The sequence below is a fragment of the Schistocerca cancellata genome, chromosome 1 (assembly GCF_023864275.1).
Source record: "Schistocerca cancellata isolate TAMUIC-IGC-003103 chromosome 1, iqSchCanc2.1, whole genome shotgun sequence".
Taxonomy (NCBI): Eukaryota; Metazoa; Arthropoda; class Insecta; order Orthoptera; family Acrididae; genus Schistocerca; species Schistocerca cancellata.
Genome location: NC_064626.1, coordinates 188097141 through 188112747, shown reverse-complemented (window position 1 = coordinate 188112747; position 15607 = coordinate 188097141). Strand labels below are relative to the sequence as shown.

The 15607-nt window shown below is 41.3% G+C and overlaps 1 protein-coding gene across 1 annotated transcript in view; it reads left to right on the top strand.

Annotated features, from left to right (window-relative positions):
• LOC126162381 (EGFR adapter protein-like) overlaps positions 1 to 12183 on the top strand; it is a 1239193-nt gene extending 1227010 nt beyond the window's left edge. Inside the window, exon 11 of the mRNA XM_049918894.1 lies at positions 9850 to 12183. Within this exon, the coding sequence (XP_049774851.1) occupies positions 9850 to 10059 (210 nt within the window). The 3' untranslated portion in view covers positions 10060 to 12183. The remainder of the gene's footprint in view (positions 1 to 9849) is intronic.
• Positions 12184 to 15607: the final 3424 nt, after the last annotated feature.

Here is a 15607-nt window from a genome sequence, read left to right as displayed (position 1 = left end):
CATTCTATTATCCTCGTTTTGCTTTTGTTGTTGTTCATCTTATATCCTCCTTTCAAGACACTGCTTTTCCAAGTCCTTTGCTGTCTCTGACAGAATTGCAATGTCATCGGCGAACCTCAAAGTTTTTATTTCTTCTCCATGGATTTTAATGCCTACTCCGAACTTTTCTTTTGTTTCCTTTACTGCTTGCTCATTATACAGATTGAATAGCATTGGGGAGAGGCTACAACCCTGACTCACTCCCTTCCCAACCAACCACTGCTTCCCTTTCATGCCCCTCGACTCTTATAACTGCCATCTGGTTTCTGTACAAATTGTAAATAGCCTTTCGCTCCCTGTATTTTACCCCTGCCACCTTTAGAATTTGAAAGAGAGTATTCCAGTCAACATTGTCAAAAGCTTTCTGTAAGTCCACATACGCTAGAAATGTAGGTTTGCCTTTCCTTAATCTATTATCTAAGATATATCGTAGGGTCAGTATTGCCTCACGTGTTCCATCATTTCTGCGGAATCCAAACTAATCTTCGCCGAGGTTGGCTTCTACGAGTTTTTCCATTCGTCTGTAAAGAATTCGCGTTAGTATTTTGTATCCGTGACTTATTAAACTGATAGGTCGGTAATTTTCACATCTGTCAGCACCTCCTTTCTTTGGGATTGGAATTATTATATTCTTCTTGAAGTCTGAGTGTATTTCGCCTGTCTCATACATCTTGCTCATCAGATGGTAGAGTTTTGTCAGGACTGGCTCTCCCAAGGCTGTCAGTAGTTCTAATGGAATGTTGTCTACTCCCGGGGCCTTGTTTTGACTTAGGTCTTGCAGTGCTTTGTCAAACTCTTCACGCAGTATTGTATCTCCCATTTCATCTTCATCTACATCCTCTTCCATGCATCCTCTTCCCTTGCATAGACCCTCTATATACTCCTTCCACCTTCCTGCTTTCCCTTCTTTGCTTAGAACTGGGTTTCCATCTGAGCTTTTGATATTCATACAAGTGGCTCTCTTTTCTCCAAACGTCTCTGTAATTTTCCTGTAGGCAGTATCTATCTTACCCCTAGTGAGTTAAGCCACTACATCCTTACATTTGTCCTCTAGCCATCCCTGGTTAGCCATTTTGCACATCCTGTCGATCTCATTTTTGAGACATTTGTATTTCCTTTTGCCTGCTTCATTTACTGCGTTTTTTTTTATTTTCCCCTTTCATCAATTAAATTCTATATTTCTTCTGTTACCCAAGGATTTCTACTAGCCCTCGTCTTTTTACCTACTTGATCCTCTGCTGCCTTCACTACTTCATCCCTCAGAGCTACCCATTATTCTTCTACTGTATTTCTTTCCCCCATTTGTGACAATTGTTCCCTTATGCTCTCCCTGAAACTCTGTACAACCTCTGGTTCTTTCAGTTTATCCAGGTCCCATCTCCTTAAATTCCCACCTTTTTGCAGTTTCTTCAGTTTAAATCTACAGTTCGTAACCAATACATTGTGGTCAGAGTCTACATCTGCCGCTGGAAATATCTTACAATTTAAAACCTGGTTCCTAAATCTCTGTCTTACCATTATGTAATCTATCTGATACCTTCTAGTATCTCCAGGATTCTTCCATGTATACAACCTTCTTTTATGAGTCTTGAACCAAGTGTTAGCTATGATTAAGTTATGCTCTGTGCAAAATTCTACCAGACGCCTTCCTCTTTCATTTCTCTTCCCCAATCCATATTCACCCACTATGTTTCCTTCTCTCCCTTTTCCTACTCTCGAATTCCAGTCACCCATAACTATTAAATTTTCGTCTCCCTTCACTACCTGAATAATTTCTTTTATCTCATCAGAGACTTCATCAATTTCTTCATCAACCACAGAGTTAGTTGGCATAAGAACTTGTACTACTGTAGTAGGCATGGGCTTCGTGTCTATCTTGGCCACAATAATGCGTTCACTATGCTATTGGTAGTAGCTTACCCACACTCTTATTTTTTTATTCATTATTAAACCTACTCCTGCATTACCCCTATTTGATTTTGTATTTATAACCCTGTACTCACCTGACCAAAAGTCTTGTTCCTCCTGCCACCGAACTTCACTAATTCCCACTGTATCTAACTTCAACCTATCCATTTCCCTTTTTAAATTTTCTAACCTACCTGCCCGATTAAGGGATCTGACATTCCACGCTCTGATCCGTAGAACGCCAGTTTTGTTTCTCCTGATAACGACGTCCTCTTGAGTAGTACCCGCCCGGAGATCCGAATGGGGGGACTATTTTACCTCCGGAATATTTTACCCAAGAGGACGCCATCATCATTTAACCATACAGTAAAGCTGCATGCCCTCGGGAAAAATCATGGCTCTAGTTTCCCCTTGCATTCAGCCGTTCGCAGTACCAGCACAGCAAGGCCGTTGTGGTTAGTGTTGCAATGCCAGATCAGTCAATCAACCAGACTGTTAACCCTGCAACTACTGATAAGGCTGCTGCCCCTCTTCAAGAACCACACGTTTGTCTGGCCTCTCAACAGATACCCCTCCGTTGTGGTTGCACCTATGGTACGGCCATCTGTATCGCTGTGGCACGCAAGCCTCCCAACCAACGGCAAGGTCCATGGTTCATGGGGAGTGTAAGTTTAGATTTTAGCTACCGTACCCCTTCCTCCCTTAGCGCAGAGGGAAGTAATTGTCAATCCCAGAGCCAACGAATTTGAAGTAACGCTCGACGTTCCCTTTCTTCCCATATACACTCCTGGAAATGGAAAAAAGAACACATTGACACCGGTGTGTCAGACCCACCATACTTGCTCCGGACACTGCGAGAGGGCTGTATAAGCAATGATCACACGCACGGCACAGCGGACACACCAGGAACCGCGGTGTTGGCCGTCGAATGGCGCTAGCTGCGCAGCATTTGTGCACCGCCGCCGTCAGTGTCAGCCAGTTTGCCGTGGCATACGGAGCTCCATCGCAGTCTTTAACACTGGTAGCATGCCGCGACAGCGTGGACGTGAACCGTATGTGCAGTTGACGGACTTTGAGCGAGGGCGTATAGTGGGCATGCGGGAGGCCGGGTGAACGTACCGCCGAATTGCTCAACACGTGGGGCGTGAGGTCTCCACAGTACATCGATGTTGTCGCCAGTGGTCGGCGAAAGGTGCACGTGCCCGTCGACCTGGGACCAGACCGCAGCGACGCACGGATGCACGCCAAGACCGTAGGATCCTACGCAGTGCCGTAGGGGACCGCACCGCCACTTCCCAGCAAATTAGGGACACTGTTGCTCCTGGGGTATCGGCGAGGACCATTCTCAACCGTCTCCATGAAGCTGGGCTACGGTCCCGCACACCGTTAGGCCGTCTTCCGCTCACGCCCCAACATCGTGAAGCCCGCCTCCAGTGGTGTCGCGACAGGCGTGACTGGAGGGACGAATGGAGACGTGTCGTCTTCAGCGATGAGAGTCGCTTCTGCCTTGGTGCCAATGATGGTCGTATGCGTGTTTGGCGCCGTGCAGGTGAGCGCCACAATCAGGACTGCATACGACCGAGGCACACAGGGCCAACACCCAGCATCATGGTGTGGGGAGCGATCTCCTACACTGGCCGTACACCACTGGTGATCGTCAAGGGGACACTGAATAGTGCACGGTACATCCAAACCGTCATCGAACCCATCGTTCTACCATTCCTAGACCGGCAAGGGAACTTGCTGTTCCAACAGGACAATGCACGTCCGCATGTATCCCGTGCCACCCAACGTGCTCTAGAAGGTGTAAGTCAACTACCCTGGCCAGCAAGATCTCCGGATCTGTCCCCCATTGAGCATGTTTGGGACTGGATGAAGCGTCGTCTCACGCGGTCTGCACGTCCAGCACGAATGCTGGTCCAACTGAGGCGCCAGGTGGAAATGGCATGGCAAGCCGTTCCACAGGACTACATCCAGCATCTCTACGATCGTCTCCATGGGAGAATAGCAGCCTGCATTGCTGCGAAAGGTGGATATACACTGTACTAGTGCCGACATTGTGCATGCTCTGTTGCCTGTGTCTATGTGCCTGTGGTTCTGTCAGTGTGATCATGTGATGTATCTGACCCCAGGAATGTGTCAATAAAGTTTCCCCTTCCTGGGACAATGAATTCACGGTGTTCTTATTTCAATTTCCAGGAGTGTATTATACCTGAATAGCACGTAAATACACACATTTCTCCTTTAAAGAAGTAACCGGTTTCCCATTATAAATGAAAGTGATATTTCCGTTGCGTGAATACGTCATTAGAATGAACCTAATTTAACATCAGTGAGTATTTCAAACTATTTACATTAACAGGTGTCTGATAGACACTAGAAAATCATAACGTGCACAACCTCACCCTTACACAATCAACTATGAGTCGACTGAGCGGTATCACGATCTACCAGAAATTTTCCCGCAAGCTATTAGAAGCTCCCGATCGACGGATTGTATTCTAAAGCATGCGGCAGAAGCAACTTGCAGAGATAATCTTTCTACCGCGCACACACACACACACACACACACACACACTCACACACACACACACACACACACACAGAAATCCTTGGTGTTCCAGTTTCAAGTAGATTGCAACTGAATTTTCCATCTCTTCTTAGAACAGCTTTTAGTTTCCCTTGAGGTGTATGTTGGTGTAGGTAATAGTTCAACTCACACCTTTTGAATGTATTCATGCCATTTCTTTTTATGCTCCTCTGTTTTATGAAGTATGCTTGCGACGCTCAGTCCATTTCTAATTTCAGTTTTCTTTTTCGGAACCGTGTATTTGTAACCAGGTAGTTGTTAGGAGTGTCATTTGTGCTGCATTGGTCCTGCTCTGTTGACTGGCGTTTGTAGTCCATGACACCGACCCATACATTAGAACTGATCAGCCATCACGTTACAAAATTTTGGTAGTGACCCTTTCGTACCTTCTTTGAGGACAGTACAATTTATAGTGCCTACCAGTAATAGATATTTTTACAGCTTGAATTCTTGATCACTGGATGTAATATATGATATCTCATTTCCCAGATATAAAATTACATATTTTCTTCCTAGCGATGTTTTGCTATTCAGTCCTCCTTACCATTGAATGCCATTATCTTAGTTCCATCTTTGGGCATGATGATATTATAATCATCTAATTCCTTGTGCAAGGATGAAAGTGCTGTCTGTAATTAATCTTCCTAGTTCACTGAAATTATTTCATTTGTAAAAAAGAGAGTATTTATAACTTTAACATTAAACTTATAGTGGTGCACTGATTTACTCTGTCATATGTGTGCATCCTACATGCATATATTAAATAATGTGGGTGACAGAGAGCACCTTGTTCGCACGTTGAGAGACGGTTCCCAAAATGAACTTCATTTTTGTGCTTTGGTTTGTTTTGTATGTCAAAACGTGGAATTACACCTATTTCATGCTGAAATATACCATTCTTTTCGATACTTTAATTCTATTAACGTTACCGAAGGCTGTGTATATGGGGCTACTGTATTCCCTGTGTTTTTCAATATTTTGGCAGGCGGGGAAAACACCGTCTAAGCAAGATCTTCCCATTCCAGATCCAATCTGTTCTTCTGTAAGAAAAGATTTTGAAAATATGGAAGAATGGAAGGTTACTTTGTTATTAATTTCTCATGTATCTTATATCTAGAGTTTGGGTTTTTCTGTACTTGGCTTTATGCAAAACACTGCTTCTTTTTCTTCTCAACGATGTATTTCAATAACTATGTTTTATCTTCTGTGGCTCATATTTATTTCCGCGAAATATAGTACAAAGTTTATAATCGCATATCTATTGTATCCATAAAAATAGAAACATATATATATATATATATATATATATTCATTCGTTTTGTTTCGTTTGTTCATCTGAAAATTACATTGGTCGAGAAAATACGTTTGTACACGTCGGCCTTTTTCGTCGTTATAAGAGCATGTCATGTGTAAAATAGTCATAAAGAAAATTCGTACATTTTTGAAGCCTACATTTTTGTGGATAGTGGTTGTATACACTGGTGTCTAAAATTAAAGCAACAAACTAAAATTTTGCAAGGCTGCGTTTATTTTGCCGCAAAACAGGTGATAGCAAAGTAGAAACAATGTCAAGAAAACTGAATGTAAACGACTGCAACATGCACAACAGTAGACGAAAATGTTCTTCTTTTTTTCCAAGTTAACAGATTTGCACACCCATTCCGACAACTGGTTAATGCTCTCAGTATGGGGTGTGACCACCTCTGGCAGCAATACAGGCCTGACAACGACGGAGCATGCTGTGAATAACGTTATCAGTTTCATGTTGAGGCAATAAAGCCCATTCTTCCTGCGGACCTGTCTTGGAGAGTGGTAGGTGGATGTTGACGTGATGCAACCCGTCTCCCTAGTGCAGCCCAGACATGCTCCATGAGATTCAAATCGGGAGAGCGAGCAGGCCACGCCATGCGTGCAGTATGTTCCGTTTCCAAGAAAACATCAACCACTCGTGCTCTGTGAGGTCGAGCATTATCGCCCATAAATACGACACAGGACTTTGCAACAACCGTAAATGAGGTCCCAAGACCTCGTCTCGTTACCTGGCAACAGTTAAAGCTTCCTGATTCACCCGTATAATTTCATGAAGAGGTCAACAAAATCCCTGCCCACGCCTTTAGCGACCCTCCTCAATATCGGTCTCTTTCCACAATGTTCAGGTCTCAAAATCGGGTTCCACATTCTCTTCAGATGCGAATCCATCGAGAATCACTCTCTAGACCAAGTCGGGACTCATCTGTGAAGAAAACATTGGCTCACTCCTCGACTGTGCCGGTGGCATGTTGACGACTCCACACTAGACGTTCTTTCTGCGAAGACGCGTCTGAGACACAAATATAGCTGGTCTCCGACAACAAAGGCCGCTCTGTCGAAGCCTTCTTTACAAACGTTTGCCTCGATACAACACGTCCAGTGGATGTAGCGAGGTCCGATGCCAGTTGCTACGCAGTACTAAGTCGGTACCGCCGTGCCTTTACAGCCAAATAACGGTCCTCTCTTTCTGATATCGCATGTTACCGGCCTTGCCCTCGTCTCCGTGCCACACCCAAGAAATAACACAACGATTCACGTAAAGCCATCGGGCCACATGAGTTTGCGACTGTCCTGCTTCCATTCTTCCTATGGTCCTCCACCGTAGGCCGGCCGGAATGGCCGAGCGGTTCTAGGCGCACGACCGCTACGGTCTCAGGTTCGAATCCTGCTCCGGGCGTGGATGTGTGTGATGTCCTTAGGTTAGTTAGGTTTAAGTAGTTCTAAGTTCTAGGGGACTGATGGCGACAGCAGTTAAATCCCATAGTGCTCAGAGCCATTTGAACCATTTGAACCTCCACCGTAGAGAGTCTGGCAGGTGTCTCCCCTATGCCATACTGCTCCATCTGCGACTGTGTTCACAGCTATTGTGAATGTGGGACTACCATACAAACACTACCCTGTTTTATACATGCCCTGAAGTCATCGTCGGCGTGGTTTTCCGATGACCGAAATGCCATCTTCCGTACAGAACACGATCGTACGGATATGTTGACAGTCTGTATGATTAAATCGTGAATTAACCACAGGACGGGAAACACCGATTTGCTTTAATTTTGGACGTCCATGTATGTTACTGTACTTACATTTTTTGCGTGTTTTGTTTCTTTGGTAAATTTCTCTTTCTGTTGCTATTGATTACGTTGTTTTCACACTTTTCTTAAACATAACTTAGCTCTCACACATTTACTTCTCAAGTATTCACCACTAAACGCGGTTTGTGCAGACACTTCTGTCTACATATCCTGTGAACGGTGGTGTGTTGTTGTCGCTGCTCAGTTGTTCATTGTTTGCCGTTTATTCAATGCGTCCCTAATTCTAAGTGTTTCGTGAAAACTATTGTGGTGTGTCTGTTGTGTCCGTTGGGAGATAAATGATGTTATGTGACGGGATGTCACGTGGCCTGGTGTGTGTGTGTGTGTGTGTGTGTGTGTGTGTGTGTATGCGCGCGCGCGCTCGCGTAAAGAGTGAATTTGAGAGACAGAGAGAGAGAGAGAGAGAGAGAGAGAGAGAGAGATGGAAACAGGAGTGTGGTGTAGTGGGCCTGAGAATGCAACATATGGTTTCGGATTATTGAGGGTGTTTAATTAATACGTTTCGTGGGTGGAAGTGTATTTATGTAGACCATTGAGTTTCCCTAACAGTATTTTGTAGCAGAGTAGGTATTTTCGTTCAAGGCTTTCATTCGTTGTATAATTACTTTTTGTGTGTGGTAGTCCTTCTTTGTTGTGAGTTTTTGATATAGGGTACTGATTTCTCTGGGGGCTTCAACATCAATCTCAGTGTTGTTGGGGTGGTGGTTTTCTCATAAGAGATGATCTGCGGAAATGGTGTGTGTACTGTCACATTTTAAAGCTCCAATGTGCTCAGAATATTTCGTTTTGAAATGTCTGTATGTTTGGCCTATGTATACCGATTGACATGGGCTGCAGTTTGACTGATAGAGTCAAGCTTTGCAGAATTTGTCTGTGGAGATGCTCTTGGCGTTTAGATTTATCTGTACTGTATTGTTTTGGCGGAATGATTTTTCGAGTCCTTGTTTCTTTGGGACATTCCCCAATCTGTGGACGTTTTTGTATATTCAGAGCCTAGACATAAATATATACAGCTTTACAGTCAGTACCGCCATTAGACGGTTGTTTATTTACAGTGTTACATTTACACTCACACAATCATGATTTCGGCTTCAAAGTGTTTTCAGAAAGCAGATTAGACAATAACAGTGAAATACGTAACAAGTAATATAAACATATAAGAATCCATATTTATAATGCTTACTTACAAGTGTTATAAATTGCCTAAGATGGATGGTTAGGAGCCATTTATTTTCTTTGGTAGTCGTTACATCTTTGCAGTACCTGTTTATCTTAGTATATACAATTTAGAGTTGGCGATGTGTTAATTTCATTTACAAAGTTGTACATTTACGTACTAAAATGTACATTAGACAACGTCAATGATTAGCTGGACTGTTATATTTATGGATGCAGCGAACATTATCGAGAGATTTGTAACTGTTTATGTTTATTAGCAGGCAACTTCACTGTATACTAAGATAAACAGGTACTGCCAAGATGTAACAGCTACCAAAGAAAATAATTTGCTCCTAACCCTTCTTATCCTACCGGACACTGAGTTCAAAGATTAAAAAGGAAAGAAAAAGTCACCTGCCTGTAACAGGAATTTCTTTGCCCGAGACAATTTGACACTTAGCCAATTGTCATTCAGTCAAGATGGTATACTCAGTGATGAAACAAAGCCGTAGGCTCTGCCAGAAATATAGACGATTAGACTATCTATTAGTGTATTTTAATACGACAGTATATCATCTTAGGCAATTTATAACACTTGTAAGTAATCATTATAAATGTGGATTCGTATATGGTTATATCACTTGTTATGTATATCACTGTTATCGTGTAATCAGCTTTCACAAAGCACTTGATAATCACACTTTGAAGCCGAAATCATGATTGTGTAAGTGTAAATGTAACACTGTAAATAAGCAACAGTCTAATGGCGGTACTGACATTAAAGAAATATATTATGACTGTGGCCACTCATTGTGAAAAAAATTATTAAATCCATACAGCTTTAATTTGTGCGTGATGTAACGGTATGATGATGTAAGGGAGTGATCTGTGATAAAATATACTACTTTCAACGTCAAACTTCATCCTTCTTTCCTTCCTTTCATTAGTCACAGTATACAATACATTCAGGAAAATCTCATACCTTGAATCTGCTGCTTGGTGTTCACAGTGAATTTCTCTCTCTTTCCGCAGGGCTTCACGAAGGAGTTTTCGAGCCTGACCGCGCTGATCACGCACCACTCTGTGATGCCGGAGCTCCTGCCCGTTCCGCTGTCCCTCAGCCGCTACAACCCCAGCTTCGCCAAGTCCGACTCCAACAAGGACAGCGCAGACACAGACTCCGACCCAGACTACAACACGCTGTCCGACTTCCGCAAGATGATGGCCGACCTCTCCCTGTAGACCCTTCTCCGTCGATACAGGACACAATATACAACTAGTTCACAGCGCTACATGTAGCTGATACGAATACCTTCGTGATTTAACAACAGAGTCAGTGTTATCTCCTGTGGCTGACTATCCATGTCTTTGCACGCGTCAGTTAACTACCGCCTTTCGTAAAAGAGTGTTACTACATTTTCACTGCTGGTGGACGCGAGAAATGAGGGTGGAAATACAGACTACACAGGGGTAGTTTCACCAGAGATGAAACCAAGTGATTATGACAAGTTAGAGGAGTCCATTGTACAGTTTCAGCATCAATCTCAGTAATTATGACTCGATACCTCATTAAATTTCTTGGTTTCAAAGCCATTTTTGTTGTCTCTTATATGTACTCAACTTATTTTATGTATTTTTTGCTTCAACTTCAAATTCAGATTATTTTAGTCAGATTTACTCATTTTTCCATAAATCTGTAAGGATATCCTTGATAATCGAGCTATACTACTTGCCCGTACCATGAAACTCTGTATTCACAGCCATTTCAGAAATTTATATATCCTCCTTGGCAAAAATTTCTTCCGTTATGGTTTTCAGCTTTCACAAAGATTACCATAGGGAGTACAAGCTGACGCTCTACACGCATGCCTGCATCCGACAAATGATGAAAAATCTTTTTCATTTAATCAGGAGAGAAGCTTGCAAGTCATGGTTTCAAAACGAAAAGTAATTTAAATAATTCCACGCTTCGTTTCCCATGTAGATTAGGGCAATTTGATGTTTCATTAATTACTATAGAGCTCACTGGTATCCTGCACTTGATGCGAAGAAATTTACATATTTATGATGAAAGATCTTCACGTATTTTGAGTTATTAGCTACTGTCCTCACCCTTAAAGGCTCCTATTACTCAAGAATTTCATAAAACTTGAACCACATATAGTGACTTTAGCACACAGGTATGCCAGCTACTCCTACACATACACATCATATCGACCAGTAACTGGAGACGTCATTGTGAGGTCTTCCTCATTTTACGTTTTGTAAGTGTCCTACATTACGTTTTATGGTGTTACATTTTCGATTCGTAATAACGAACATATTCACTAATTAAACGTACGTAATAGACTCAAAAGTCATTTATATAAATAAAACATAAAACACTGCGTATAAAAGCGACTTAAATGAGAATTGCACTTAATAGCAATGGAAAACATGATTCTTTGTATTACAAGGATACTGTACGTTTCTGTTGTTTACTGTAGCTGTGAACATCCATGTATCCTTAAAATTAAAAAAATACACTTGACATGCTTTGAGTAGCTTTCACTCACACCATTATGTTTTCAAGCACCATCGCAGCTGTAGTCCATTTCCATGTGTGAATTAGTTCAGTAACCCTAAAGAAGAAACATATCGCACTTACGATATATCTGGAAATATATTTTTGTAGGAATGAAAATACTTCAGACATGGCGATAAAAGAATGCGCATTATGCATTGCATCCGCAATTTAGTAACACGAATCTGTAATCTGTAGTGGTGATTTTCTGTTTAAGGTTCAGCGTTCCTTCTGCATTTATAGAGAGACGAATTTAGTGGACGAAGTATAACAATAGTTTTATTTAGAAATCTATACGTGGGCATTTTGTAGGATATATTCACCTTTTTTATCAAACGTTGGGATATATTGGAAACAAGCTGGAGAAACCCGACATCAAATGTTAACTACCACATACATTATATTTACAGAAATTGTTGACATATGTGATTTCAATAAGATCTGTCTCTAAAAAGTGTAAGAATAGTATGTAAATGGTTCTTAAAGTGGCACGACAATAGTATCTATCCAAGTAATGAATCTATGTCCTTAGCTTAAGGAAGATGTTTTGCTTTGTAACCAAAGTGCCAAAAACGAGAGTGAACTGCTTAGCAGATGAGTCGTTGCTGTGTTAAAAGTATATTAAGTAATGATGTCTGTGCATAGCTCTAGTCAGGCTCTAAAATGATGTGTTACTTAAAAGTATATAAAGTTTATTTACGTGTTTATACTCAGCAAATGCAATTGAATAATATATTCTTGAGATGGTTCTAGTCAAGAACTGTTGCACTGATGGCTTGTTAATGGTAAGAATAAAGATTGACTGACAGCAAATGGAATGTCTTCTTTTTTTTTTATTGGACCGTTGTGTCCTTTATGCCTCAGAACTGAAACTGTGTCTCACGACAATTTCAAAAACGATTAAGAGTCTACAGTTTAGTCTCATTTCAGCACACTTATTTATGGCTACACTGTTACAGTACGATGTTCTTAAGACATTGTTGCTCACAACTACAGTCGAATACTTTCCTACAAGGACATAGGGATTTAGATTACATGGAGGCCAACGCCAAAGTTGAAGATCACCCTAGATTTTTACTAGTATTTTATTTTCTAAGTATCTGTTCTTAATCCTAGCACTAGAAACTTAACACATCAAGGTCCATCACCCTTCTTGCATGCTATACGGAGCAAAAGAAGTCTCTGAGCTTAACCAAACGCCTATTTTAAATCCACCACGTACGGAGTAAACTGTGTGCACTAAACTAGAAATTTTAGAATATTTTGTACCAATGCTGTACACTCCTTGCATCTGTTGGTAGTATGCTGAACCCGCCGTACTTTCTATGTATCGTGCATTATATCCATTAGGGCAGAGGGGAGTATGCATCCCATAAAATTACGTCGTTTTAAAGGGCCTTGGGACTTATGCTTGCCACCAAGGTAGCTGCTCCAAGGTACATGGGAAATACAGTTACTGCAAAATTAACATTTCTTTTTAGTATTTGGCAAATATACTTATCATCATCTTTATGGGTTTCCTAAGATTTTGAAATAAGTCTTCACCGCTGGATATTCCGACAGTGTACGAAATGGATAAAAACTGCTACAACAACAACAACAACTTTGTTTGGCGTTGGAACACATACATTCGTTTTTACAGTACATCTTATGATCACTTGTAACAGTTCATTTCTTCATTGTGAGGTAAATGAAATTTCTATGATTGCTTTCACATTGTGGTAAGTAAAATGAAAACACAAAACGCTGTTTTTTCTTTCACGTGTAATCGCGTATATAAGGGAAGTGGGAAATCCGCTAACCACTATAATTTAACGGCTCACACGAGGACACATAGCACCATAGGTTTTGGTCCTAAACAACAAAAATAAAATTATCACAAAATATATATAGTCAGCTTATCACAAATCTAGTTCAATACAAAATAAATTAACTTAGCTTTGTCGCTACAAAAAACTGCGCCCACGGATGTGTGAATAACGGGTAAAAAGTTCAAATTTTGGTTGTAATTGGATCGATGGACGCACCATTGAAGGAAATATAGTAAGGAAGTAGTCATTAAGAGTAATTAAATGTAAGAAAATGCCGTCACAAAAACGGTTCACATATTTGTTAATTACTTAGGATAGTTAGTCATTTTCAGTGAATTAAAACAGCGTCTTGCAGTGGTGAAGTCGTGAATATAAAAAAGGAATGTGATTTAATTATACATACTGTGATGGAAATTGAAAGTGATACACCATGGCACCAGTCGGAAATTCTGTGTAGAGATTTTTGACACAACGGGTTTTAACTGACAAGAGAGTACGACACGTTCAGGCCTACCATGAAATAAATGCACTGTCAAAATCTTAGCTGCTAAGACCCACAGCATGTAAAAATGTTCAAGTCACTCATTTATCCGTCACGAACAACAGCTCACAGCAGCGGTTTGTAAGGCACTTCCTGCTAGCATGCGAATGAGCGAAAACCGAAAACAGTCTTGAAAAGAGAACGTAGCACCACCTAGCGCCACCTGTCGTACACCCTTCTTAATCCGAAAACTTCGTTCTTGGTCATCCGCTCTTATTGTTTCCTCTTGGGTCTCGTACATAATGTATATAACCCATATTTCTCTGTAGCCTACCACCTATATTTCCTAGAGTCTCGAACGTATTGCACCATTTTCCACTGTCGAGCGCTTTTTCCAGGTCGACAGATTCTATGATTGCGTCTTGATTTTTTATCTGTCTTGGTTCCATTATCAACCACAACGTCAGAACTTCCTCTCTGGCGCCTTTACTTACCCTAGAGCCAAGTTCATCGTCATCTAACGCGTCTTCAATTTTCTTTTCCATTCTTCTTTATATTCTTCTTGTTAGTAACTTGGATGCATGAGCTGTTAAGCTGATTGTGCGATAACTCTCGCACTTGTCAGCTCTTACAATCTTCGGAATTGTGTGGGTGTTATTCCGCAAGTCAGATGGTACATCGCCAGTGATACATTCTACACACCAGCGCGAATAGTCATTTTGTTTACACTTCCCCCCAATGATTTTAGAAATTCTGATGTAATGTTACTTATCCCTTCTGCCTTATTTGATCTGAAGTCCTCCAAAGCTCTCTTAAATTCTGATTCTAATACTGGATCCCCCATCTCTTCTATATTGACTCTGTTTGTTCTTCTATCACATCAGACAAATCTTCCCCCTCATATAGGCCTTCAGTATACTCTTTCCACATATCCGCTCTCTCCTCTGCATTAGCAGTGGAATTTCCGTTGCACTCTTAATGTTATCACACTAGCTTTTAATTTGACCGAAGGTTGTTTTGCATGTGCTGATTCAGTCTTTCCGATAATCATTTTTTTTTTCGGTTTCTTCATGTTTTTCATGTAGCCATTTCACCTTAAATTCCCTGCACTTCCCATTTATTTCATTCCGAAGTGACTTTTGTTTCTGTATTGCTGAATGTCCTTGAAAATTTTTGTACTTCCTTCTCTCACCGATGAACTGAAGTATTTCTCCTGTTACCCATGGTTTCTTCGTAGCTACCTTCTTTGTACCTATGTTTTTATTTCCATCATCTGTGATTGCCCGTTGTCCTCCTAACTGAACTGCCTACTGAGCTATTCATTATCTCAGTATCTATAGCCTTAGGGACATTAGAGTGTATTTCACCGTTTCTCAGTACATCCTTATCCCACTTCTTTGCCCATTGATTCTTCCTGACTAGTATATTAAACTTCAGCGTACTCTTCATCACTACTAAATTGTGATATGAGTTTATATCTTTTCCTGGATACGCCGTACCTCCAGTATCTGCCGGCCGCGATGGTCTAGCTGTTCAGGCGCTCAGTCCGGAACGGCGCGACTACTACGGTCGCAGGTTCGAATCCTGCCTCGGGCATAAATGTGTGTGATATCCTTAGGTTAGTTAGGTTTAAGTAGTTCTAAGTTCTAGGGGACTGATGACCACAGATCTTAAGTCCCATAGTGCTCAGAACCATTTGAACCATTTTTTGAACCATTTTGAACCTCCAGTATCTGATTTCGGAATCTCTGTCTGACCATGATGTAATCGTACTGGATACTTGTATCTCCCGGCCTTTTCCATGTATGCATCCTCCTCTCGTGAGTTTTGAAAACAGTATTCGCTATTACTAGATGAAATTTGTTGCAGAAATCATTTAGTCTTTCTCTTGCCTCATTTCTAGTATCAAGCCCCTATTCTCCTGTAATGCTTTCT